This window comes from Peromyscus maniculatus, chromosome 1 (assembly GCF_049852395.1).
Source record: "Peromyscus maniculatus bairdii isolate BWxNUB_F1_BW_parent chromosome 1, HU_Pman_BW_mat_3.1, whole genome shotgun sequence".
NCBI classification, from domain to species: Eukaryota; Metazoa; Chordata; class Mammalia; order Rodentia; family Cricetidae; genus Peromyscus; species Peromyscus maniculatus.
The window spans coordinates 147,394,098-147,421,754 of record NC_134852.1 but is presented as its reverse complement, the minus strand read 5'-3'; the positions used below and the strand labels follow the sequence as shown (position 1 = coordinate 147,421,754).

The 27,657-nt window shown below is 47.3% G+C and overlaps 1 protein-coding gene across 2 annotated transcripts in view; it reads right to left on the bottom strand.

Annotated features, from left to right (window-relative positions):
* Mgmt (O-6-methylguanine-DNA methyltransferase) overlaps positions 1 to 25,360 on the bottom strand; it is a 243,831-nt gene extending 218,471 nt beyond the window's left edge. Inside the window, exon 1 of one of the 2 annotated variants that reach the window (XM_006987568.4) lies at positions 25,203 to 25,360. In XM_006987568.4, coding sequence (XP_006987630.3) covers positions 25,203 to 25,304 — 102 coding nt within the window. In that variant the 5' untranslated portion in view covers positions 25,305 to 25,360. Of the gene's footprint in view, positions 1 to 15,384; positions 15,521 to 25,202 lie in introns of those variants that run through there. The other variant, XM_016006087.3, reaches the window with a different exon arrangement.
* Between the last annotated feature and the right edge of the window lie 2,297 nt (positions 25,361 to 27,657).

Here is a 27,657-nt window from a genome sequence, read left to right as displayed (position 1 = left end):
GGAAACAGGCATGGCACTGGAGCAGTAGCTGTACGTACTGATCCCCAGGCAGCAAGCAGAGACAGACAGACAGAGACAGAGACAGAGACAGAGACAGAGAGAGAATATGAATACTGGGCATGGAATGGGCTTTAGGAACCTCTAATTCCCACTCCCAATGACACACCTTCTCCAACAAAGCCACACCTCATCCTTCCAAACAGTCCACCAACTGGAAGGAAGCACTCAAACAGATGAGCCTATCAGGACATTCTTATTCAAACCACCACACCGTAGGAGAGTGTTAGGTCGCTGCCATCTAAAACACACAGAGTTATGTGACACAGGTGACCTCAACATGTTGAGTTGAGGTGTTATGCTGTTTTGGATGAGAAATGTACCACCCCACCCCCACCCCCCAGTCTTCAACATCAGTACACTCTGTCCCCAGTTGGTGGCACTATTTGGGAGGCTTATAAGGTGTGGCCTTGCTGGAGGTGTCACTGAGAGTTTGAGAGTTTAAAGATCAGTGCCATTTCAAGTTCACTCTCTGTTTCCTGCTTGTGGTTTCAAATATGAGCTCCCAGCTTGCTGCTGGAGCTGCCATGCGGGCCTGCCGCCAGATTCCTCAGTGGTGGTAATGAACTATTACATCTCTGGAACCATAAACGAACATCAATCCTTTCTATGTAAGTTGCCTTGGACATGCTATTTTATCACACCAAATATAGAAGTTAGTACTGGGGGAGTGGGCTAGTACTGTGAAGAACCTAACCGTGCCGACTCTAGGAGGAATGTGGAAGACTTTGGAACCTGGGACCAGACAAGTGGTGGGATACTCTAAGAAGAGCTTAATGGGGTATGCTAGCAGGAGGTTGAAAGACCGTAGAGTGGATAGCAACAACATGGACTGTCAAGGCTCAGCTCAAAGGGTTTCTTTGGCCTAAAGACCAGTCTCATGATATTTTAGCAAAGATTATGGCTACTTTCTTCCCCTTTCCTTAGAACCTTCCTGAAGCTAAATCAGGCCAAAGAGATTTCAAGACAGCCTAATATTGACTCTGTCACTTGGTCACTAGTTGTCTTAGTTAGGTTTCTGTTGCTGTGAAGGGACACCATGACCACGGCAATTCTTATAAAGGAAAACATGTAATTAGGGTGACTTACATTTTCAGAGGTTTAGTCCATTATCACCATGGTGGGACATGGTGGCACACAGGCAGACATGGTGCTGGGGAGTTCTACATCTTGGTGTAAAAGGGGCTGAGTTCTACATACTGATCCACAGGCAGCAGAAAGTGAATTGTGCACCACACTGCATGTAGCTTGAGCAAAGGAGCCCAACCCCACAGTGACACTTCTTCCAATAAGACCCTACTTACTCCAACAAAGTCAGACTTCCTAACAGTGCCACTCCCTTTGGGGGCTATTTTCTTTCAAACCACCACATTCTACTCCCTAGGCCCCAAAGGCTTGCAGTCCTATCATAATGCAAAAATGCATTCAGTCAAATTGCAAAAGTCCCCACTGTCTATAACAGTCTCAAACTTATTTAAAAGTCGAAAGTTCAAAGTCTCTTCAGAGAGTCATGCAACCTCTTAACTGTAACACCCTATAAAATCAAAATCAAAAAACAGATCACATATTCCAACATATAATGGCATAGGACCATTCCAAAAGATAGGGAAGGGAACATAGTGAGGAAATATTGGACCAAAGCAAGAACAAAAACCAGCTGGGCAAACTCCAAACTCTGCATCTCCATGTCTGATGTCAAAACACTTATCAGATCTCCAACTCCTTTCAGCTTTGTTGACTGAAACACACGTCTTTCTCTTGGGCTGGTTCCACTCCCTGTTAGCAGCTCTCTTCAGCAGGTATACCATGGCTCCAGCATTTCCAACATCCTGGGGTCTCTAAGGCAATCCAGGCTTCACCTTCACAACTTCACACAATGGCCTCTCTAGGTCTCCATGCAGAAACACCCCTGACACATGCCTGGTCTCATTGGCTTTCCTTCATCATGGAGGAAGATTGTATAACCCCTTTCTTCTATCCTTGACTCTAAAGCCAGAACCACATGGCCGAAGCTGCCAAGTTCTGCTGCATGCTGGGCCTAGGACATGGTCCCCTAGTTCCATTACATCTTTACCAGCTTTCTGTTTTCAATGCCTAAGCTTGGCTATCCTGAAATCAGATCTGTAGACCAGGCTGGCTGCAAACTCAGAGATCCACCAGCCTCTGACTCCCGAGTGCTGGGATTTAAGAACACCACCACATCTGGCTCTAAGCTCTTCTTTAATTCCTTTTCACAAGTTGAAAACTCAGCTGGGTGGAATCTTCTTGCCCTAAGGTCACCACTCCCTTTATTCCATTTCTTAATCTGTTTATCTCCTTGAACACAGGACTTAGCTTTATTCCATTTCCTGGTCTCTTTTTTCTCCTCAAATTATATATTTTGTATTTTTCCTTTCCTGGCTTGCTCCTTTTCATTATAAACCTTCATTAGAGTTAACAATAGTAACCACAGGACAGAGTCAATACTAGGCTACTTTAAGATTTCTTCTGCCAACAGAATTAATCCAAAACGCTTCATTTTAGCCTCAGGCAGACTTTTCAGAACAGAGCAAAAAGCAGCCACATTCATCACCAAAAAAATATCATAAGAACAGTCTCTAGGCCACATACTAATAATCTTCTCCTCTGAAACCTCTTCAGCTGCCAGGCACCCACAGTTCAAATCACTCTCAGAAACACTGCCTTCCATGCTTCTACTTGTATGGCCCATTAAGCAGCACTTAAAGCATCCAACTACTTTTCTAATTCACAGTCCCAAAGTCTACATTCCTCCAAACAAAAGCATGATCAGGCTTATCACAGCAGCACCCCAGTCCATGGTACCAACTTCTGTCTTAGTTAGGGTTTCTGTTGTCGTGAAGAGACATCATGACCACAGCAATCTTTATAAAGGAAAACATTAAATTGAGGTGGCTTACAGTGTCAGAGGTCCAGTCCCTTATCATCATGGACATGGCAGCAAGCAGGCACAAATGGTGCTAGAGAAGGAGCTGAGAGTTCTACATCTGGATCCACAGGCAACAGGCAGTGAACTGTGTACCACACTGAGTGTAGCTTAAGCAAAGGAGACCTCAAAGCCCACCCCCATAGTGACATACTTCCTCCAACAAGGCCACACCTACTCCGACAAAGCTATATCTAACAGTGCCACTCTCTTTGGGGGACATTTTCTTTCAAACCACCGCACTAGTAATCACTCTTATGCAGGTCTACAATGGAAAAGAGCAAGCGAGGGCAGAAAGAAATACAGAATGTACAGTTTGGAGAGGAAAAGGACACTGACAAGCCCAAAGCTACAGGCAAGGCTTGTGTGGGAAGAGAGGCTGCAATTGTTAGCGGATGAGCACCATTAGGAGAGACCTGATTTTTACTAGAACAAAGGGAAGGGTGTCCTCAGGGTAAGATCCCATCCATTAAGTTCCTAGCTTATGAAAGGAAAAGGCCTAAGAACTTTTCTGTTCCTACAAAGCAACAGCAAACAAAAGCTACTGCAAATATCCCAAGCTGCCAGCTGAACTCGGCAGTGATGTCCACGTGATTCTGCCTTTAGAATTGTGAAGGATGCACAAGGAAAGGGGGTCATGGAATCTTCCTCCACAGTTTCAGAGAGCTTCTGAGGCCAGATGTGTGGCAGGGGAGTCTGTGCCTGAAGGCCCTGATGGGGCAAGAGCTTTGATAGGCCCATGCATGAAGCTGTGCAAATGAAGCCTGGGTTGCAACAGAGGCCCCAAGATGTTGGAGATGCTAGAACTGTGACTTATGGGACCCCAGATCCCAGGTGATGGCATCCACCTGCACATATATCTGCGGACACTGGCCTGAACCTACGAGGAATTGATTTTAATATTACTTTTCACAATCTTCCAGATTTGGTACATATTTAACTTATGGCAGCTTTAGGCAAAAGTGTATCAACCCATTTCTTTTTGAGAAAACTGGATTAAGGAGTTCTAATATACTAGATATTGAACACATGACAATTTTTAAATTTATGCTGACCTCTCTAGCAAGCAGAAACAATTTAGGGAGGAACAAGGAGATGGAGCAAAACTGAGAGACAAGGAGCACAGTGTGGCCTTGACAAGTGATGGCTGTAGTTACACCATCCACGCACAGACCATGGACCTCCCCTCATTATATCAGAGAGGCAGCCCAGGTCTCCTGGCTAGTGAAAGGACACGGTTGAGTGCTGCCACAGTGGCTTCAGGCATCCAAATGCCCTTCAGGGACGTGAAGAAAGCATTCCTGAACAAAGTCCTCAGGAGTCAAGCTGATGAGACACAATCCAGATGAGTTTGGTCAAGTCTCAGGCCAACAGGTACCAGGCTGTCATGTATGAGAGGTACAGTAATATAACAGACAGGTTGGAGCCCACGCTGGAATGTAGGGTTTCAGAGAGCTAAAGGAACCAACATAAAATAGGAAATAACTGTTTATGAAGTACGTAAATAAACAAAAGTTAATGATGGGAAAAAGAATGAGCAGAGAGCAACAGGAAATCAAAACTGCTCACAGTAAAGAATCGGATTTCCACTCCATACCACAGATGAAAATTAATTCCAAATGGTGAATGGACTTGAATATGAAGAGGAAAATTGATATTTCTACAAGAGAATATAGAGCAGCATTTTTATGGGGGAAAGGGATGGGCGTTTTGAAATAAGACACAGAATGTGCAAGTTTAAAAAAAAAAAGTCCAAAGCCAATTATATGTAACTATATTAAAACTAGGAAATCTTGCCCACCAGAAGTCACCATCAAGAAAATGATGAAATAACTATGAACTAGGGGTCACTGACAATGAATAAGAAAAAGACAAGTAATTAGAACATGGGCAAAGGGGGTGTGAATAGGGATGGGGACATAACTACCTCAGTAGAGTGCCTACCTTCATTCATAGAGTGAATCATAGAGTGCCTACCTAGCATTCATAGAGCTGTAGATACTATCTCCAGCACCCATTAAATCAAGGTGTGGTGGCCTATGTATGCAATCCCAGCACTTGGGATGTGAAGGCAGGAGGAGAAGGAGGTCGGGTTCATCCTTGACTCCATGGCCAACCTGGGTGTGAACAGGCATTTCACAGAGCCAGAGTGGTGAGAGGCAATGTGGAAAGATGTTCAGCCTCAATGATCGGAGAAAGGCAAGCAAGATCACACTGAGGTACCACTTCCCATGTAGATCACACTGAGATCTTACTTGCCACACAGTAGGTCAGCAACTATCCATAGTAAGGTAACTCCAAGATTGAGTCACTTGTGGAAGGGGGTCTCATCTGCTGTAGCTGTTTTCACAAAGCCATAACTGTCTTGTATCACTGAGCCCACTGACAGGTCAACAATTCTGCCTGAGCCACACAGAAGAGAAACTGTTCCACTTGTGTGCTGGAGACACATTCCAGGGTCATCAGAACTGTGGAGCCCAGAAAACCCTGGGATGGGTCCAAATGCCTGCTAACAGGGAAACATCAAGCCACATGACAGTCACAGAGGGCAGTGTCACGGTGGGCAGCGCACAGAACACTGGCCAAATGCAGCTCTGGATAAAGTTCAGAAAGCGAGAGAGAAGAGGGAGTCTCTGGTTCTCGTGAGCAGCACAGCGCCCTCTTCATCGCTGAGACACAAACGTGCATATCGGAAAACTATATAAACATGACTTTCAGAGCAGTGACATCATCAGGGTGGGGCCAGGCAGGACAGGAAGTGGAGACCGCCTCACAGGACAAGGTGCTGTGCAGGCCTCCAGCCAGTGCCTTAGAATTTATTTGACCTTGTGTATTCTCAAGCATGCCTGAGACAATGTGTCATTTTAAAAAGTGATGGAAAAAAATAAGCAAAGGATGGAGATGAACTGAAGAAGGAAAAGGAAAAATAATGGAGTAAAGCAACTCTGGGGGCCAGGGAGGCCAAACTCATAAAGACTGCAAAGTCAAATTGTGTAAAATGAGTATTTTCTGTGGCCTGGAACTAAGATGTTCCTATTCTCTCATCTGTTCTCCTCTCTGTACACACACACACACATACACACACATATATACACACACACACACATACACATACATATATACACACACACATAAAATCACTATATATACAATATAAATTTTACATGTAACCCAGAAACCTTACAGAGACCACTCTCCCCCTTTTACTTCCATAGCAGTCAGATATATGATGTCACAGGCATTCATGTCTAATGGCAGTCACACTCAGAAAGCTGATCACCCAGGTGTGGTAGCACAAACCTGAAATCCCAGCTATGGGGGATAAGGGCAGGAAGATCGTAAGTTCAAAGCCTGCCTGAACTACATAGTGACATGGTAAGAAGCTGAGAGGAGAGGAAGGAGAGGAAGGCAGCAGAAGAGCTTCACCACAAGGAAGCATTCTACAGCTCACAAGGCAATACTACTAATTCTTTTTAAAAAATTTATCTGTTTACAAAACTATTTATTTGTGTGTGCGCGCAGGCATGTGCATAGTAGGGGTACATCTGTGCCATGGAATGCCTGCAGAGGTCATAGTAATAGAAATTTCCCAGTAAATGCATTTCATACTTTTAAAAAGATGACTACTAGTTGGGCATGTTGTCCCAGCACTCCAGGGGCAGAGGCAGGAGGATCTTATTAGTTTGAGGCCAGCTTGGTCTACAGAGTGAGTTTCAGGAAAGCCAGAGCTACATAGTGAGACTCTTATTTCAAAAAAAAAAAAAAAAGGGAGAAACTGAAGACCCCACATACGTGAAAGACACAACAAGGGAACAGGCAAGTAATTTCAGCCAATAAATTCAACAACTTCCATGAGAGGGTCAAATGTCTTGCAAAACACAAAATACCGAAAAAGTCTCAAGAAGAATAATTGGCATGAGCAGGTGTATATTAGGGAGAAAAAGAAGGTCCCAGGTTCGCAGTAAATACTTAGAGAAGTCTCCACACTCACACAACTTCCTGGGTAAATTCTAGAAAACATTTGAAGGTAAAACAATGCCAACAGTATGCATGACGACACAAGAGCTCTCATCCGGGCCCTAATCACAAAGCAGACAGACATGGAGAAAGTTACAGGGCCATGGCCTTCTGTGGGCTGACACACAGAGGGGAAGGATCGTAACTCTTCAGGCCCAGGTGGAATTCAGCCAGAAATCCAAAACCGCCACAGCGTGGTGTGCGGCGATCACATCACCATCAGTGCGTAAGGGAGCAGAGCGACTTCCAACTGATAGAGATGCCGAGCCAGGCAGGTCCCCTTTACTGTGGCAAACTCAGTCCTGAGACACCAGCTAACCAGGAGGAAAGGCTCGGCCCTCCTCACAGTTGCTTTAACTTACAGGGAGGCTGGGTGGTCATGAATGGGTACGCCAGTAAAGCAGGGCCATTCACTTTATCACTAAGACTTGAAAAGAGCAGAGGCCAGAGTCCCACCAGCCCCTTCAGGGCACAATCTCAATGTCTGACCAGGGCTCCTTCCCCTGGGCTCCATCTCTTCAAAGTCATGCAATCTACTAACAGAGACTTTCTAGGGACTTGAACTTCCATCTGTGGACTTCTAGGGAAGTTCATTTCAAACTGCAGCCAAGCACCTAAGACACCTAATGCTGAAGTCACAGTTCATGGGAACAGGCGGGAGTAGGGAAGGCGCAGAATTTTGTCACCAGACTGCCACACTTCAAAAGTCTGCCACTTGGCCAGCTCTGCGAGGACAGTCCCATGTATCTGAAATATAAACTGTTACTCCCTTTTCCAACTTCTCCACTGAGCAAGGGCAGCTTCTCAGGAGGCCTGAACATCTAGGCAGACTGAACGCAGAAGCGGACCTGAGCACCCTGCTGCCGTCTATGCACTCAGATATTCAGAAGGTCTGGAACAAAGGCAGATCAGTAACACTCCTGCCGCTAATTGCTTTTTATGGAAAATAAAACTGCCTTCCACTGAAAAATGCTCTTTATGTAAAAATCGAACGGGTTATGGTTGTTCACATGAATTAATAAATACTTTTCAATTTCTCAATGTTATCTCTAATACAGCAGCAGAGTCGGCCATCTGTACCTTCGGGACTTAGCCCACAGAAACTGGAATTTGGGGGAGAATATTACGTGTACCAAACGTATATAATTGTTTTCCTTATTAAATTTCTTTATTTTGATAGTTACATTGCAATGGGTATTTTTAAAAATTTAGAGGGAGAAAGTGGGGAAGAGAGAGGGATCAAAATATATGGAAGTATAAAAAAACAAAATTTTCTAATAAAGACAGAGAAATTTCCAAATGATTTAGTCTGTTGGAGAATGTGCTGGGCTCTATGCGAACACTGTGCTTCTTTATAAAAAGGATCCCTGGATGCTGGGATTCCAAGGAGAACCTGGAACAACCATGTCCAGGAAACTGAGCAGCCACTGTGTACTGCTTGCAAAAGCTCTGGGGAGCCCTAACACATTTTAAGAGCACAAACAAGTTCTGAGACCAAACCAGGGGTCCCCTGTCATCTCTAGCACTCTGTAACCTAGGACTTTTTAGGGACTTAATACTCTGACTGAGCTCTGAGGGACACCCTATATCTTCCACTGGAGAGGGACATGAGGGAGGGTGGGGATGGGGGTGGGGGATCGCCTGCTGTCTCAGGAAGATACCCATCATCCCACTTCTTAAAATGCTTTCCAAAACCTCCACCACCATGTGCAAAAATTTTCCCACAAAAATTTGATTAAATCTCTCTGGGAGACATCTTCATACGGCACGGCTAGAGAACACCACCATGCCAAGCTGAAGCTGGGGGTATAAAAGAGCCCTGTGGCAGGGCGCATCAGTAGAGGAACACAGTTCCATATGAAAACGCTTAAAATACATTAGATTTTTGGTCAAGATGAAAGACAAAAGGAAAAAAAAAAGCAATCTATTCTAATTGGGTTCCCATGGTAACTGTACAATTGGGTTTTTCAATATAACATCCCAAAGGCCCAATGCACACTTGTAAAATATACTTCCAACAGCCCGGATTGTTTTTACATTGCAGCACTCCCAGGAAGATCAATTACTATACATCCCCGCCCTAACTATTAGTGGCGGGAGACTTCAGCAGTACTTGCCATATTAACATAAGTCACATACTGAACTCTACCTATCAAGATGATTATGTGGAAGTAATCACGCACTTCAGGATCACCAAACACACTCTGAGTAATAAGCCAATAGGAACGCTGTCCTAGAATCATGATTATGAAATGCCAGAAATGAAGTCCAAGTATATACCAGGCTACTATACCACTCCCTTATTGATTCCCAGAATAAGCAGAATCAGTCACTAATAATTACATTAGAAGGTGACCCTCGGGGTTAATCATATTCTTGCTGGCTCTATGGAAGTAAACAGCAAACAGATGCTAATATAAATAAATAAATAAATAAATAAATAAATAAATAAATAAATAAATAAATAAATAAATAAATAAAAGATAACCAAGAAGAATTCAGACCCATGTCTTAATATTCACAACACATTCCCAACTCAGGACTCTGGCATCATATAGCAGTCCCTCTCTGGTCCACAGTGGGCCCCCAGTGTAGGGCCCTAAGGACATGGTGTCCATCTACACTATGGGGTAGAGAGCTGGAAGTACTCAGAATGAAAAGGCTTATCATCTGCATTTCCTGTACAACAGTCCTAAAAGTCTGCATAGGTTTAGAACCCACACACAGTGGGATGGACAGGCAGGTTTAATGGCTTCCAACTTCTATAGGTCTCCTGTAATAGGCTGTACAGATGCAGAAGGGGGCCAGCAGTGTGTCTGTCAGCAGGAAACACATACTGAGGTCCCCACCTCAATGAAGACCTACCAGTGTTCTCAGGGACAGCCCAGCCTGAAGGTGGCCACTGTGTTTCTGAGAACCCCAGATAATGCTCAAAGTGTAATAACGATTGGTTGTGATATGCTGGGACTTAAGGAGTCAATGCTGGTCACTCTGCATAGCCCTTCTCTTATGGAGGATCCCCCAGCCAAGGACTTCTCTTTGCTGTCACCTCTGCTTCCCAGGGAGTCCTGAGAGACCCAATAAGACTAGCCTTTCTCCGCAACCCTGCTGGAATCTTCGTCCTGCTTATCGTACCCACTTCTGCAGTCACTAGGGCTCCTGGTGACCAGCCCAGGCCTCTGTTTTCTCTTCCTCTGGTACACATTCACATCCACAGGAAGTCAGAAGCTCAGCTAAGAACAAGGATTGTGGGTATTATCTGGTAAGAATGAGACAAGCCAGGTGTGATTATGCACACCTTTAATCCCAGGACTTAGTAGACAAAGGCAGGTAGAGCTCTGTGATTATGAGGCCAGCAGGTCTACCTAGAGAGTTCCAGGATAGCCAGGATAGCCATAGTAAGACTATGCTTCAAAGAAAAGAAAAGAGGAGGAGAGGGGAAAGGATGGAATGGGAGTAGGAAGGAGGGGTGTGGCAGAGAAGGGGAGGGAGGGGAGAGCTTACACTCGACTAGAGATGGCTCGGCAGTTAAGAGTAGTTAGATGTTCTTCTAGAGGAATCAAGTCCAGTTCCCATGCTGGTCAGTACACACATGCCTGTAACTCCACCTCCAGGGAATCTGAACCCCTCTTCTATGGACACTGGAGCACACACACGTTGTTGTTTGTTTTTGCTCTTTTGGGGGACCCACCACCCAGCTTCCAAATAAATCACTCACCGAGACTTATTCTTAATTATAAATGCCCAGAGTTAGCTTGGCTTGTTTCTTGCCAGCTTTCCTTAACTCAAATTATCCTGTCTACTTCTTGCCTCTGTGTTTTTCCAGTTCTCTTATTTCTGTAAATCTTACTCTTACTCTGTGGCTTGCTGTGTAGCTGGGTGGTTGGCCCCTGGAGTCCTCCTCCTTCTATGGCTCCTAGATCTCTCTTCTCCTAGATTTCTCCTTCTATTTATACTCTCTGCCTGCCAGCCCCACCTATCCTTTGTCCTGCCTTGCTATTGGCTGTCCAGCTCTTTATTAGGCCATCATGTGTTTTAGACAGGCAAAGTAACAAAGCTTAACAGAGTTAAACAAGTGTAGTATAAACAAAAGTAATACACCTTAAAATAATATTCTACAACACACACACACAGAGTAGACACTGGAGGCGGTGGTTGCTACAGAATTAACTTACCTAATAAGCCACCTGGCCAGTTTGTAGAGAAAGACTGGAAGCCTTCCTCCTCTGAGCTTCATGTAAGGAATAGGGCATGTGCAAAAGAAGCCAGCAACATAGGAGATGGGTGGTCTACATAACTGCACTATGGAGGGTCCCAGGCCTCCTGGTTCAGGCTTCTGGGGCTTTTCCCTTAGCTTACTAGCCTCTTCTTAATAAACTCTGTTTCCCTGACCACTGGACATCCCTCCCTCTTTCTCTGAAGCCCTCCACTTACCCCATGTCTCTCCATGGCTGACATGCACACTTCCGGCCCCGAACTCGAGCAAGCATAGCTTGCCCTCTCCCTCTTCTCCAGCTCCTCCTCACAACAGCTGCCAAGATTGGCCTATCCTGTTGTTTCACTTACATAATCTAATCGTCCTTGAGCTTCCTTCCAAATCTGGTTATAAATTCTTATATTAATGAGACTGACAGCCCACAAGAAAGAACCCCAGATTTTCCAGTAACAGAGCTATCTTCATTCCCAAACTTGAACTTTATGCGCAAACACCATGTTGGGTCAGCTCTGGTTGTCAGAACACAATGTCACACAGGGTGGCTTAACTGACAGGCATTTATGTAACTTTTTACAGACCAGACAAAAGCTCAAAAGCCTGGCTACCTAGGAGGACTCTTTCCTGTCACTACCTGGGCTCCTGCACAGAGCTCTTTCCTGGCATACTGACAGGGGATCTACTGCCTACCTTACAGGGCATGGAGTCTGTGGGATTGGGATCCACGTCAGTCCTGTGACCTCACTTTACCTTAACCATCTTTTGAAGGCCTCTTCTCAAACACAGTCTCATTGCACGAGATTGCAACCTCTGACCCTGGGATGCAGTGCTGAGAAGCACAGAGCCTGTGTCCAGCAAAGCATAGCCTTTGGTCAAGTCAACCACAGCCCAGGCCTCAGAAGGCTCCTGATCCAGCATCCTAACACCTCAGGATGAACCCAGTACCACAAAGGTGAGAGCCAAATGCAATAGAAGGTCAGGAAGGAACCCAGGACTGAAGTGCCTTCTAACTTGAGACTGGGGAGGTTGGAGGGCAGGGCCAACAGCAGAGTATATCTGGGTTTGGGTTTAGGGGCAAAGGCAGTCACCAACGTACAGAGAGAAAGGGAGACCCCAGACCACCCACACATGCAACTCTGGAGCAAGGGCAGAGAAGCAGAGTCTGGATAAAGTGCCTACTGGGCATGTGTAGGGCCAGGTAGGTCCAAAAGAGCCAGGCACAAATGCACTTTGCCTTGGATCTGAGCAGGAGGGTCAACTAGAGTCTGTCTGAAGCAAAAGAGAAGAGTGATGGGAAGCAAAAAGAGGCCAACCATTGAGTCTCTATGCCAGGGGCCTTGCTAAACAACATACTGTACCAGGCAGCCACACCCCATGCCTGTATGGCATTTGTGAAGTCTGGCATTTCCAGAAACTTCTAGGTGATTGCAGGGATAGAAGACACCAGATGGGAATGGAAACAAGAGACAGTGAGGCCAGAGCCCAAAACAATGTTCTCACTTCACACTCCCTGTTCCACCCCACATAACAGCCAGGCTCACTCAGCTCCACACAGTCCCCAGACTCACACAGTCCTACATCCCCAGAATCCTGGATTCACAGGCCTTTAAGATGCACACAACCCCCAAGGCCCATTGAGCACCGGGGCTCACAGGACTCCAAGGCCCACAGCACACCAGTCTGCATGGGTCCACAGCTTTTATGTATCCTAGCAACACTTACTTTCTCAGGCAGACTCATTCTGAGCTACGCAGAGGTGATCTGAGGGTGCCGACACCCTTGAGATGTGACCATGAGATGTGACCTTTCCTAAGTCACCCTAACAGCTTGAGACAAAGTCAACACCTTAAGTTGCCAATCATGGTGGTGGCTAGTGTTACAGCCAGCTTGACAGACTCTGGAATCACACAGGGCCCTCTACACATTAAAATGAATAAACAAACAAACAAACACATGAGTGATGGAGCTGGAGGATGGCTCCGTTGGTAAAGTGCTTCCTGTGCAAGCCTGAGGACCAAGTTTGAATCCCAGAACCCAAGTCAAAGGTCGGGCTTGGCATGTAGATGTAATCCAAGCACTGGGGAGGTAGAGATGCACAGATCCCTGGGGCTACTAGCTGGCCAGCTTAGCCTATCCAGTAAGCTCTAGGCCAGTCAAAGATCCTGTCTCAAGCTGGGCAGTGGTGGCATATGCCTTTAATCTCAGCACTCAGGAGGCAGAGCCAGGAGGATCTCTATGAGTTCGAGGTCAGCCTGGTCTACAAAGCAAGATGCAGGAAAGGCGCAAAGCTACACAGAAAAACCCTGTCTCAAAAAACCAAAAAAAAAAAAAAAAAAAAAAAACCAAAAAAAAAAAAAAAAAAAAAAAAAGATCCTGTCTCAAAAAACACAAGAAGCCTGAGGAGCAATGAATGTGACTGACCTCTGGCCTCCACATATACATGTATACTACATACACACACACACACACACACACACACACACACACACACACACACACACACACACAGTGATCAACATACCCTGGCCACACTCAACCCCTGCAGGCAGCCTCATACTGAACCAGTTAGAGGTCTTTAAGCCCTGCTTCTAAAGACAAAAAGAAAACAAACTACTGATCCAGACTCAAGGCCAAGGACACTCCAGCTAGTGGCAGAGTCGCAGCAATCATGTTTAGGAGAGCTATGGAGTGTAAGGTGCAGAATGTGCAGCTACCCAGTGTGTCTGGGATGTATCTAGCTTAGGACCAAAAGCCCCACTTATCTGTGTCTGGTCTCAGCCAGCAGGGAGGGTAATCTTGAACTTTAAGATTTACCCATGTTTACACCTGCCCATCTTTCTGAGAAAACTTTCTGGCTATCCCTCAGAAGCAGCATTCTGGAAGCAGCCTCCCCTAGTGACTCTGACCCAAGGGGACTCGGTTCCCACCAGTCAGTTCTCAGAGCCTTGCTCAGCCCAGAGACGGATGGGCTGGAGGAGGGGAGGTGCAGGGAGCCTGTTAATCAGCAGACAGGCCACAGGACGCCCTGCATCCATCTGACTCGACAGCTTAATCTGATGCTAACACAATGGTGACAGAAACAAATTTTTTTCTGCACAATAAAGAATAGTACACCTGGGTCTTCTTGGGATAGCCGGCTAAATTCAGTAACTTTTGGAGATATATCATTTCTTTTCTTTGCCCATTATTCTAGAAACTTCCCCTTGAGTGCTAAGAGCCTTACTAACAAGAACAGCGGCATGCCCAGAACAGAGCTCCTACCACCACTGTGCTAAGGACGTGACAAGCTTTCTCATTTGATTCCCTGTCATCTGACACAGGCACAGGAGTCATGGCAGGCATTATCTTAACTAGATGACAACCTCGGAACACGGAGACTCTCAATCTCTGTTTCTGAGACCTTCCATGAGCTCTGCATTTACCACATAAAGGGGCCAGGCCTGCAAAACCTGTCTGTTCCAACTCCTCCACACCACTCTGACCCCACCACGTGTCCATTTGACACACCTACCCTACGACCACCCAAGACCCCACCAGCTGCAGTTCCTGCCCCAGAGACCTCTCCCCAGATCTCCCTGTGGCTACCCATCTCTCCTACTTAAATCTCTACTCAGAAGCCCTTTGTTCAGAATGGCCGTTTCAAATGGTAATGGTTTAGATGTGAAGTGACCGCCCCCCCCCCCCACCTCAACCCTCAAGTGTTGAAGGCTTGATCCTCAGCTGGTGGTTCTAATCACTGGGACATAACTGGACCCTATGGGCTCTGACCTAATCAATGGATTCATCTCTATGGATTTATAATATGATTAGTACTAGAAGGAAGAGCCTCATTGGAAGTAGGTCACTGGGGCCATATGCTGGAAAGACACTGTGACCTTGACTCTGTCCTGTCTCTCTTCTTCTCCTTCCCTCATTTCTGTCTCTGCCTCCTGATGGCCATGATTCTCTACCTCTGTTCCGGGCTCAGAATCAATGGAGTCACTCTGCATGGTCTGAGGCCTCTGAATACGTGAGCCACAGCAAACTATTCCCTTAAGTCGTGTTCTCTGTGACACTTGGCCACAGAGACAAAAATCTAACTTACACAAATCCATTCTCTTCTGTCCTCCAGATGCCCTCACCAGCACCCAGAATACAAATACATCTCACCTACCTGAAGCACAAATCCAGTGAATCTTATCGATAAGAACCAGGAGTCAGGTATCGGGGTAAAAACCTGAAAAATCAGAGAAGCAGGGGAGCAGCCACAGTTGCTTCCTCCCTCTTCCGTTCCTCAGTCCAAAAAAGCTGAGATCCTCTCCCCGCCCTGCCTTATCACTTCCTGCTGCCTCTCTGCACAGACCTCCAGACCTCTATGGTTAACTAGTGGCTAGCTCTGGCCTCTGACTCCAAGCAAGCTTTCTTTGTCATAATACAAGCAAAGTATCACACAACATCTACCCAGTCACATCCACTCAGCTTTTCAAGAGCACAGCCCTCGAAGACAAGGTTGGCATAAGCCTGCTTAGTCTTCTTCCAAAAAGTTCATGGACTAGAACAATTCCACTGTGCAGTATGGGAGGGCAGGGCGCAGTGGGAGGGCTTTGGACTGTGGGGGGACAGTGGAGCCAATAATGCCTTTCTCTCAGGAATGGACCAATTATCACAGGACTTCAGCCTCCCGCCTGCCCTTCTGTTCTTTAACATGAGTTGAAGCAATACAAGGCCCTTACCAGATGGGACCCTGATCTCCAACGTCCCAACTCCAACACTGCGAGCCCAAAAGCTCTTTCTTTATACACAGAATCACCCAGTCTCGGGTATTCTGTTACAGCACCGGAAAACGGGCCTCTGACCCGCCCGGCTCTCAAAGAGTATCTTCTTACACTGGGAACCACCAGAGGAGCCCCACAGCGATCCACCACCCAGTGAGAACTTTCCATGGTCTTTATGTAAGCCAGCCAAGCACACGCTCTATTTTTAATTTGCATTCTGATGTGACTGTACACCTAAAACTTGACAGTGTGATTTTAAGGATGCCATGGCTACCTACAGGAAGTACAGGTTGCCCCCCACAGAGCTCAGGCTGGGGGTGGAGGTGCCTGTTAATGAGGCGCCTTCCTCCCCGCTGACATCTCTGCCTGAATGAGCAGTTAAAATAAGGCAATCTCCCCGCCTCAGAGCCCAAATGCCAGGCAAGGCAGACAGCATGCTTCTTTAAAATCCACATTAAATAAAAGCACACACACCAACCATTTCCTCCTTCCAGAGTAAGAAGGAGGACCTGGGCTAGATGGTTCTTGCCTACAATCCCACCCCTTAGAAGGTGGAGGTAGGAGGATCAGGAATTCAAGGTGAGTTCCAGGCTAACCTGGGCTACAGGAGACCCTGCCTCAAAAATCAAAACAAAACAAAAGAACAAAAAGAAACAAAGAAAACTGACCCTACACGTAGTTGCCTTTTCCAACTAGTCTCTCCTCTCACATGTACCTTCCAGTCAGCTGACAAGGCTGATCCCCACGACCTCCACAGGCACCACCTCCTCACTGCCAGACCCCACATAATCTATACTGGCACCTCCCCCTCACTGCCAGATCCCAGTGCTGAACTTCCTTTTCTTCCCAATTGAACGACAAGCAGGCACGTGAACTTCCAGGGATCCGAGCAATGACTTGTTATCCCCCCAGCCCTCAGCATGGAACAGCCCCTCCCGGAGTACCCTCACCTACTGTACTAGCCATCCTTGTTAGCTAACCCTACACTATTCTCAAACTGGACTCTGTGCTGACAGGTCCCCAAATGCACCCCAGAGTTCAGGTTCCAAGGCTCGACCTGGAATATCCAATGCTTGCCCTCCACAGCACACCCACAGGAAATCTCACAAGCTGCTCCAGACACACTTTGAGGAGGATTGTGCAAGGGTGCCTGTCCAGCAGTGATGCATGGACAGTCCATGGATAGGACTTGGATGTTTCCCTCCCCCACAGCCCCAGAGCATTTGCCCTCAACTCACCGAGGGGTGTGAGGCAGAGACTGACCACAAAGAGCAAAGCGCCTACAGTAGGCAGGGTCTTGTCAGGACATCTGCACTGTACTCAGCCCCAGCTAACTGTCTGCACACTCCTCGTGGGGTCCTGAGAACCATCATGTAGGAACAGACTCAGATATACGCTTTTCTTCACCACCCAGGACAATGCTTGCGGACACTGACCAGAGAACCTTCACTGAATATCAAAGCATGTGCTTGCAGAAGCTCTGTTCTGCCCACGAAGGCCTCCCAACACCTTCTCAGCCTAACCATTGTAAAGAAAGTATGGCAGGCTAGTGAGAAGACTGCCCTTGTTTAGCAAACAGATCTGGGCTATACAGCTCTTCTTTACGCCCCCATGTACCTCTGAAACCCCGCTTCCTCACATGTAAAAAGGAAAAAGAAAGTCACTCCTTGCTCATCCTTCTTCAACTAATCCAGAGGATTTGATGAAATGATCTAGGGTAGAGCATGGCCAACCTTCAGCTGGAAAGCCATGCAATAGCTTTGAACGCAGCTCAATGCAACATCATGTCACCATGTCAAAAGGTTGGGCACCCTGGCTAAGTAAAGCGACATAGACAGTATGCCTTCCACACTCCATGATGACATGAGCCACAGAAGAGTGAAGAGCCACTCAAATAAGATGCAGTTCCTTCTCCCCCACCCCCACCCCCAGAAAATTTCTGCAGAGCTCTGATACATTTGATACATCTGATATATTTACTTTTCTGTTATGACCAAATGCCTGACAAGATGCAAGTTAAAAGGGGCAGAGTTTACCCCGGCTTACAGTTCTAGGGGATACTGTGTTTTGTGGTGGGGAAGGCTTGGTGGTGGGAGCAGGAGGTGGCTGCATCCACAGTCAAGAGGCAGAGTCACGAAGGCTGGTGCTCAAATGACTTTCTCCTTTTTACTCAGTGGGGATTGCAGCCCATGGGATGATGTCACTCACATTTAAGGTAGGTCTTCCCATCTCAACCCAATCTAAAAATTCCATGCCCAGAGGTTTGTTTCCACAGTGATTCTAAATTCCATGAAGTTGACAACCAAGATTAAGTATTACATATCAGATTGGTGGCACACGCTGTTAATCCCAGTATTCAGGAGGCAGAGGCAGGAGGATCTCTGTGAGCTGAAAGCTAACCGGATCTACATCAGGAATTCTAGGCCACCCAGCACCAACTTTAAAAAAAATTAACCATCACAAAGGGGTTTTGAGACAAGATTTCATGTAGCCCAGGCTCCCCCTGAAGCCATTATGTAGCCAAGGATGGACCTGAACTTCTGTTCTTCTTGCCTCTGTCTCCTAAGCACTGGGGTTTCAGGTACACATAACAAGCCCTGCTTCAGATCACTGATTTTTGACAAAATTTATCCAGCAGACCTGGGTTACCCCTTGGTATTATGGTATGAGCAGTCACATGAGGGAAAAGGCTGGACAAGCTAGTGTCACCCCTGGGTCCCGAGCAGGGCCATCATGTGGGATCACATGTCTGGCTCTTTGGGATATCCTTTCAACATAAAAGAGACTAGAGCTATCAAGCCTAGGGCTGCCTGGCACTGGCAGTGCATGGCAAGCAAAGGTGCCTGCTCTTGGCACCAATATTGAGGATATTCTCTCAGGGCACAGCTGAAGCTGGCCTCCTGAGCAAACGGACCAGGAGGCCAAGCTCTTTGAAAACTCAATAACAAGAAACAGAACAGGCAGCTGAGCAAATCAACACCACAAATGAAACCTTAGAAATCTGGCACTTCCGAATGGGGGAGCCACACCCAACACCCAGGCAAGCTGGTCTCTCAGACATGACAGAGAAGGGCTTCTGCAGCCTCCAGTCCTACTCCACCAAGCACAGCTTTGTGACTGTCAACGGATGTTATCCCAAAGCAACGATGACCACTACTCTCGGCTCACTGGGGCCCGGCCTCCGGAATCCCTCAAGATACCACGTTCATCGGACCCCACAGCAGCCAGCAGACCAAGCCTTAGAAGAAGAAGTCACCTTTCTCAAAGTCATGGCTGCCATCTTGTCTCCAGGGATGTTGCAGGTGACCACTGTGCTACTAACCTAGCCGGGGACTTGGGGGAGGTTGAGTCTGTGATACAGGTTCTAGTTGGAGTCAAGGAAACAAAGATGCTCACTGAAGGAACCAGCACTGAAGCGTGCTGACTGGGCTGCAGAGAAACTGGGATGTGGACTGGACTGAAGGGCAGTGTACAAGCTGGCTGACCTGGAAGAAAATAAGGCTGTGAACTAAGGCTGTGGTCTCAAGGGGAGGCTTCCATCCACGTTGTGCTTATTTATAAAACAAACATTCATTTATTGCTGCATATGCTTCCTTCCCAGGTAGACAGAATACGTCAATCACTCTCATCCAGCAAAGAGGGAGGCACCTGGGGTGGGGTGCTTACCGGTTGCCCATTTCACCCAGCTAGTGGTTGACTCCGTCAGCATCCCACCATGGCTCTCTCCATACACAGCTCTAGCACTTGCTATAAAAAACCCCTTTCACTACAAAAAAACCACATTTGGGTTTGTATTTGAAAGCTAGCCCTCACCTGAGAGAAAATGCTTCTACTCAAGAGAAGAAAAGCAATACAACCTATTCAGAAGGGCACTGAGAAAGGAGGCCAGCCATGCCTGCCCATGCTTCACACTTATCATAAAGTTAATGCCAGAGTTCTGGTAACATCTGCATCTGCTGTCAGAACCACAAAACCAAGAGTCATAATGCGATGATAACATGTTGGATTTGCAAGTTGAAGAGTCACATGTCTCTGAAGAGTTGAAAACATGCACAAATCCATAAAGCCTGGGCAACTTATGCCAAGCACAGGCGGATCCAGCTGGAAGAGGGCTTTGGAGCTGGTCTGAGCTGGAACATTCTCTTTCCTGTCTTAGTCTAAAGATGAACTCAAGGGCTCAAACGGAGAGCAACCGGAGGCCTCTCAGAGCCCACAAAGCTGAAGATCCCTAGGCTTCAATCCTATATTCCTGCCATGGGGCCCTATAAACCACCTTGGGCACCAGAGCTCTCAGAAATTCTGATGCCAGCAAAGATCAGACCACCTTTGGGGCAACCTGTGTATACCCATTCATGGAGGGCGACCGGTTGCCACATCAGGTCTTACCGGAGCCCATGTGGGGCAGACCTGACCAATCATACTAACAGCAGACCAACCTGAAGGCAGCATTCCTGGCTTCCCACCTTTTGTCGCTAAGTTTATAAATGAGAAATAGCTGTCCATTCTTCGTCCCATGTCTACACCTAACTAGCATCTCCGTGTCTAACGTCCCAGTTCCTACTTTGTTCTGAGAGCCGTTCTCTCTCCTCACCCACCAATGCACTGAAATCCCGTGTTGGGATCACCCAATCTGTCAATAAGGCTAAGAGTGCTCTGAACTACTATCCATATGACTCAATTTGTCAGTAAAAACTGCCACCAGCGCTGTGCTTGCAGAAAAATGTCCATAAATGCATTATTGCAACTGGCAGATCGATGTCTATAATAAAAACAAATAGATTTAACAAGTGCCTGCTTTTATGAGCCATGCCATTGGTGGACTGGACATTTGGTGTCACCCTCCGACTTCTGGGAATGGGCCCCAGAGCTGGGCTGGATACAGGGCTGACTTCACAAGTGTTATGGGTAGGAAATTATTCTAACAAGAAAATTTTAGTAGCAGAGTGGACATACCAGGCATTTACCACTCTTTCGTTGTTCCTTTTGTGGTTATCCATGACAACAAATAAAAGCTTTAAGATGTTCCTACAGAATTTTTTTAACTGGTCTTACTCGTTTATGTTGCAGGCCAAAGTAAGTTCACTCCAGCTGGGAGTGCAGAAAACAAGTTTTAGCGAGCAACAAGAGTTGGTGGCCTGTCTTGTCTATCTGGCTACTTTGCTGGGGCAGACTCTGGAACAAGGTACAGGAGGCAGGCCTAACCCAGGGATGCCTGGTATCTTGGTAGACACAGCCTGTGACCCCTCCACACGGAAACCACATCTACCAAGGCAGATTCCTTCAAGGTCACAGAAGGTCACCAAAGGATTTAGTCCCCTTCTTAAGGCAAACCATTTAACAGCTACAGGAAGGGATAAGTCACTCATTACACTCCACATATTCATTATGTGGCTTTCCCCAAACCACACAGCCCTCCTCGGTGAGCCCTTTATTACTGCTAATTTTTAAGTCAAAAAGCCAACAGCTGAATAACATGGACACACACCACAACATATTCAGGCCACGATGCTGCATCTCCAACTTTTATCTATCCATGCCTTGTACAGGCCTCCACAGCAAACAGAACAAGAAAATCCATCCTGTCAACCATGGCAAGGCCAGCCTCCAGCAAAGGCCTGCTCCCTCCTGAACAATCCCTGTTGCTTTCACTTCAGACCCCAGAACTGGTGTGGGCCAGTTTGTTTATCAGTGTCTGTGGACAGGCGGACAGAGGGCACACTCTGCTCAGTGGAATGGTCTAGAGGTCTCTGATTCGAACCTTCAGGCTTTATTTAAATAACAGCCTGCACTCAAACACCAATGCCTTCAGTAAGAACTTGGGCAAAGCCATCTGCTCACCCAAACAGGGCCAGGCATAGCTGTGGCAGCAACCTAGCCAGGGTTGTCAGGAGTCTGAGATATTCTTGGTGACAGGGACCCAACCAGAAGCCAAAGACCTGGGAGGAAGTAGATGTTAGTGGGGGGAGGGCTTTACACCATGGTGGGGCATTGGAAAAGTCACCACGACATGTGAAGAGACAGGACTGTCTCCCAGTTTCATGGTGCACCCAACTTTTCCGTGCTTTCCCACAGGACAGAGCATTAAGGACACAGTAGGCACCTTGCATGCTGTGAATTTTGACCTCAGGGCTAATGGTCTGTGATCCTTCCGGCTAAGAGAAGCCACAGGCACAAGCAGGCCCATCCAACCTGTGACCAATGGGCCACATGTGGCTGAGGACAGCTATGAATGTGGCCCAACCAAAAAAAAAAAATACAAACTTATCAAAACATTATGAGATTTTTGCAATTTTTTTTTTGTAATTCAAATGCATGATTTTCAAGTGTGAACTTTACAGACCACAATGCCATGCATGTCAAAATTGTGATGGCATGTGAGTCTGTGGCATGGTGCACTGCGCTGTTGAGCGGGGCTATTTAGGGAGTCAGATAGGTGATGCCCTTTTTTGTCTAGTATTTTCAGCTTACTCAGGGGAGGGGGTAGCCATATCCCAAGTAGAGGAGCATGTGACTAGTCCAGTGAGAGGGAGAAAAATGAACTGAGACACCAGTGACACTCCTGTTGCTTCCTATCAAAACCAGCTTGAACATCTAAGAAAGGCATTGACAAGGTGATGGTCTTGTGGGTCTGACCACTGGATCCTAAAAGTTTGTGCTCTGTAAATTAAGAACAACTACGACAACTTAACTGGGTTGTTTGGTTGGTTGACTGGTTGTGTTTTGGAGACAAGAGTTTCACCCTGGCTCAAAGCAGTCTGCAACAACTATGTGGTCCAAACTGGCCTTTAATTCCCAGCAATAATCCTCCTGACTCAGTCTCTCAATACTGGGATTAGAAGCTTCTCAAGTACTAAGATTCGAAGCTTGAGCCACCAAACTCAGCTGGCATCTATTAGCAAGCACTGTGAAGAGTACAGTGTTAAGGAAGGAAGGGAGCACTTCAGTGTCCCTCCGGCCCATGTCTCTGCATGAGGGAAAAGGGGACCCTGACTGACTGGACTAGTCAGTATTCTTGTTAACTCGACACAAGCTCAGGTCGTCTAGGAAGAGGGAACTTCAACAGCGAAAATGCTTCAATCAGACTGGCCTGTGGGCCTATCTCTGCTAACTGAAGACTGGTGTGGAACTGCCCAGCCAACCTGGGTGCCCTAGACAGGTGGTCCCAGAGTGAGAGACCCAGGCCTCAGCAGAATTGCAGCCATAGCAAGACTTGAGCAGGATGCCCCCCCCCGCCCCCACCACTGCCCCTGACTTTGGCCCTAGTTACAGACAGAACCATGAACACCTCCCCCAACAGGAAAAGGCCAATGAGAAACAGACAAAGCAACTCCTGCTGTCCTTCCTAAGACTAAAATGTTGCAACTCCCTAGACCCAAAACAGCCAATCAGCTCAATCCATTTACCCAACCAGGGCTTGAGCCAATCTCAAGCCTGTAACTATGCGGCTTTGGAATTCCCCCAAGCTTCCCTTGTCTAACCATTATAAAAGCCTTCACCCCCTGCTGCTTGAAGTCTCTCCTGCTCTGCTCCTGAGCCAGGTGGACAGAGAGGCCTGAGTTAATTGGCAATAAAGACTCCTTGTTTTTGCATCAGATTTGGTCTCTTGGTGGTCTTTTGGGGGTCCGGACTTTGGGCACAACAGGGGTATATAAAAAAGCAAGCTGAGCAAATCATGAAAAGCAAGCCATTGAACAGCATCCCACTGTGCTCTCTGCTTCAGTTCCTGCCTCCAGGTTCCTGCCCTTCTTGAGTTCCTGCCCTGCCTTCCCTTCATGGTGGACTGGCATCAGGACATGTAAGCCAAATAAACCCTTTTCTCGCCAAGCTGCTTTAATCTAGTGTTTTAGCACAGCAATAGAAAGCTAAGACAATGGCATGCCTGTGAAAGCAGGCCCAGTGAGGGGAGGGAGCAGAGACAGGCCCAGATGAGGCCTACTCATCTAGAACACAACCCAGAGACTGGTGCTCTTTCGCTCTCCACAGAAAGGTTGGAGTCCAAGACATAGCTGTCTAACCAACACACCTGGGGCTCTGCTTCTTAAGCCTTCCATAATAATAGAGACCTCTTCAGAGCCATGCCACATATTCGTCAAACCCATACTCTTACGGATGTTTTTTCCCCCAGTGAAAAAGAAGATTCCCAAAGAAAAATATCTTTAGCATAGCAGAGTTCTTGCAGCCTGGTTCCCAGACCTCACTATTTCACTGCCAAATTCTAAGTGGAGACCCAGAGAGAGCCCAGGAAGGGATGAACTCCCAGGCAGGCCAGTAGTGCAGGACCATTCTGCCCAGCCATTCTCAGGATCTGGGAGATACTCCGATGATAACATGTCCAAGCTTACAGGGCACTGACCACAAGCCAGGTTTCTTACATCCCCCCAGTTCCCTAGGTCTCTGCATCAAAAGTACTGCAGATATCAAGAGACACAGGAAGTTAATAAAATCATTTGGGATTGCCTGTCAGGGAAGAGAGATGAAGGGCAGATCTAACATGGACACCGCACGTTGTATTATGTCCTTTCACAGGCTGCTTCTTGTGTCTGAGGACACACACACACACACACACACACACACACACTCAAATCTTGCTTCTCAGAACAATCAGTTTCCAGATTAAGGCAGCTAGAAGTAAAACCGCTGAGCCCTCACAGGACAAAGACCTAGACCCACTGAGTGAGACATGCATGACCTGGAGTCACTGTACTGTCACTGACTTGGGAAGTGCCTGGCTAACTCCATCTGCTTACTCCAACTGTTTAAGGATGACCTTTTGACCAGAGGGATGTGCCTAACACTAGCCATGATTTTGCAGGACCCTGAGCCTTGGTGATTTTCTCCTATTCTCAAGAAGGAAGGAACATGGGCCTGCTGCAAGTCGATCTGAGCAGGCACTTCTTGAAGCTTCCTGAAAGAGAGGTGAGGTGGATTCTCATGCCCTGGTCAGCAGTGAAGGGAAAGAGGACCAGCAGAGGCTTGAAAAGTGTTGGGTATCTATCTGGAGGTGTGGCGGGAGAAAGACACAGTCACCAAGCAGATTGGCCCACTGCATCCCAAGTCCAGGGAGAGTGAAGCATACTCATCAAAGCCTGTACAGGAGGGGCAGAGGTCCTGGAGAAAGGAAGGAGCCCCTAGGACAACTCAGAGCAGCAGCGGTCTTCCTGAGCTCCGGACTTCCGCTCTCTCCAGGGAGGGCCCCACACTGTGCCCCGAAACTCACCAGCTTGCAAACTGTGCAGCCACTCAACAACTTGCAATGGTGCAGAGGGCCCGCACGCCTGAACACCAGGCTCAAGCACAGAGAAGCAGGGTTCTCCCGCATGCAGGAGCTGGGGGCGGGGCCTGGCACTTGGGGAGGGGCCTGGAGCGCGCGGGGAGGAGTCACGTTACAGACGGCGGGGAGTTGTGGGAGTGTAGTCGGAGAAAAGTAAAGTCTGCCTCGCACGCGGGGGCGTGGCCGGGAGCTGCCGGAAGCGGGGCAGGGGAGCACAGGGGCGGGCTCTCTGCAGCCGGAGCATGCCCAGTTTGTGACGCCGGGCGGCCGCTCTGCGCATCCTCTCTAGATACGGGCTCCCACATCAGGCCTCTTCCTCCAGACCTGAAACCGGTTCCTAGTCCACCCTAAAATTCGTGCAGCATCGGCCTTCTGGTTACCGGAGCCGGACTGCACCTTCTCACCTCGGCCTCACCACCCCATGCCCCAGTTTAGCTACTGCGACACAGTCACAAGTTGTCTACCCGAGGGGTGGTGGAAGCAGTAGGAATCCCCCGGTCAGTGCCCAACTGGAGCTGCACTTGTAGATTGGGCCAGGGCTGTCTTTCAGGTCTTCTTGGCACTTGCAGCCTTAATGGTTCGCTCGCTGTTCAGCTAGTGCGGGTATCTAGATCTGACGTGAGGTGGGAGATGAATTTTGTCCACTAGGAAAGCTTTGCTGGAATTCTCCCTCTGTACTTCAGAATGTAGACTAATCGGGAAATATGCGGAGGTGGCCAATGAAGATGAGGTCACAAGTTAGTAGGACCCTAATCTGATAGAACTGCTGTCCTTAAGAGCAGAAAAAGGGGTGCCAGATACACCCGTGGCTACCAGATGCTGGACAGGAGGAGAGGACTACCAGCCTCCTGGACTATAAACAAATTTCCATTATTTCAAGCCACTCAATTTGTGGTACTTGATTGGAACCCCATGGTTTCTGACTTGATGAACAACGTCCTTAGGGAATGACATCACATGTTGAGTGATTTCAGGGTCCCATCCCGGATGCACGTGTACTAAGAACCATGCATGCTATGGTTCTCCTGGGGTTTTGTTGATACCTTCCCCTTCCCATTGTATAGCTCCCCTGCTTGGATTTGGCCCAAATACTAGTACCTGGAGGAGCCAACATATTAACACCTTTAGGAAATGTTGCTCAGAGAACCTGCCAAGGTTTGTTGTGTAATGAGCCCCAGTGACTCACAGAGGCCATCATTAACCCTTTGAAGCCATCCCTTCTCACCTCCAATGTCACCTCCTCTGGACACGCTAAGAATAACTGCTGACAGAAGATAGAACTAGACTTCTAGGTGCATGAGATGATCAAATCAAGCCTCGAGGTCCTTCTGTGATGCCTACTTTCATCAATTTGATTGGATTTGTAATTACCTAGGAGACACACCTTGGGGCAAGTCTGGAAGGGATTTCCAGCAGGTGAACCAAGGGCACTCCCTGGATATGGGTAGTGCTATCTCTCCAAGAGCTGAGGTCCCAGACTAAGGGAGCACCCATGGAGCATTCAACTCTCTGTGCCCTGATCACCTGCTTCTGCTGCATGCCTTCCCCTCCAGGATGGGCAGACAGCATTTCTCAGAAATGAGAGAGCTCCTCCCCGGCCCTTCCTCCCTTGACTTGCTCTCATTCAGGTGTTTGGGTAGAGTGATGAGCAGAGCACACTTCCACAGCACTGTGCTCACACAGACACAGACATTTATGCTCTGGGAAAAGAGACATGAAACAGTTTATCCTGGATCCTGCTCTTCCCTATTGGTTCCCTAAGACACTTCAGGAAACTCTGACGTCATCTGCACAGTCATTTCATAAGAATCTACGTTGTGCACATGTAGACCATACTTGCATATTGTGTATGCTCATGGGGTAGCAACAGACTATTGAGTAAGGATACTATTTGCCAGGTCTCATATAGCCTGACACTGCTGTGACCCAATTATAACTGGGATCCTAACAGAACTGAAACTGAGAAATACCAAGAATAAATCAGAGTTCCTGTTGAGATCCTAACAAGTACACTCTGAAGCAGATGAATTAATGTAAGAATCTTAACTTGTCAAACTGCCTGGGTTGCAGAACTGGAGAGATGGCTCAGAGGTTAAGAACACTAACTGCTCTTCTAGAGGACCTGGGTTCAATTCCCAGCACCGACATGAGAGCTTACAGCTTTCTGTAACTCCAGTCCCAGGGAATCCAATGCCTTCTACTGGCTTCCTCAGGTACCAGACACATACAGAATATAGACCTATATGTAGAGAAAATACCTATACACATAAATAAATAAGTAAATAAAACCTGGATTACATTTTAGTAGGAATTTCTGAGTCACCAGTCAGACTTTTCATTGCTGTGACAAGTGTCTGGGAAAGACAAAGGGAAGAACTACTGTTTCTGGCTCACCCTTTCA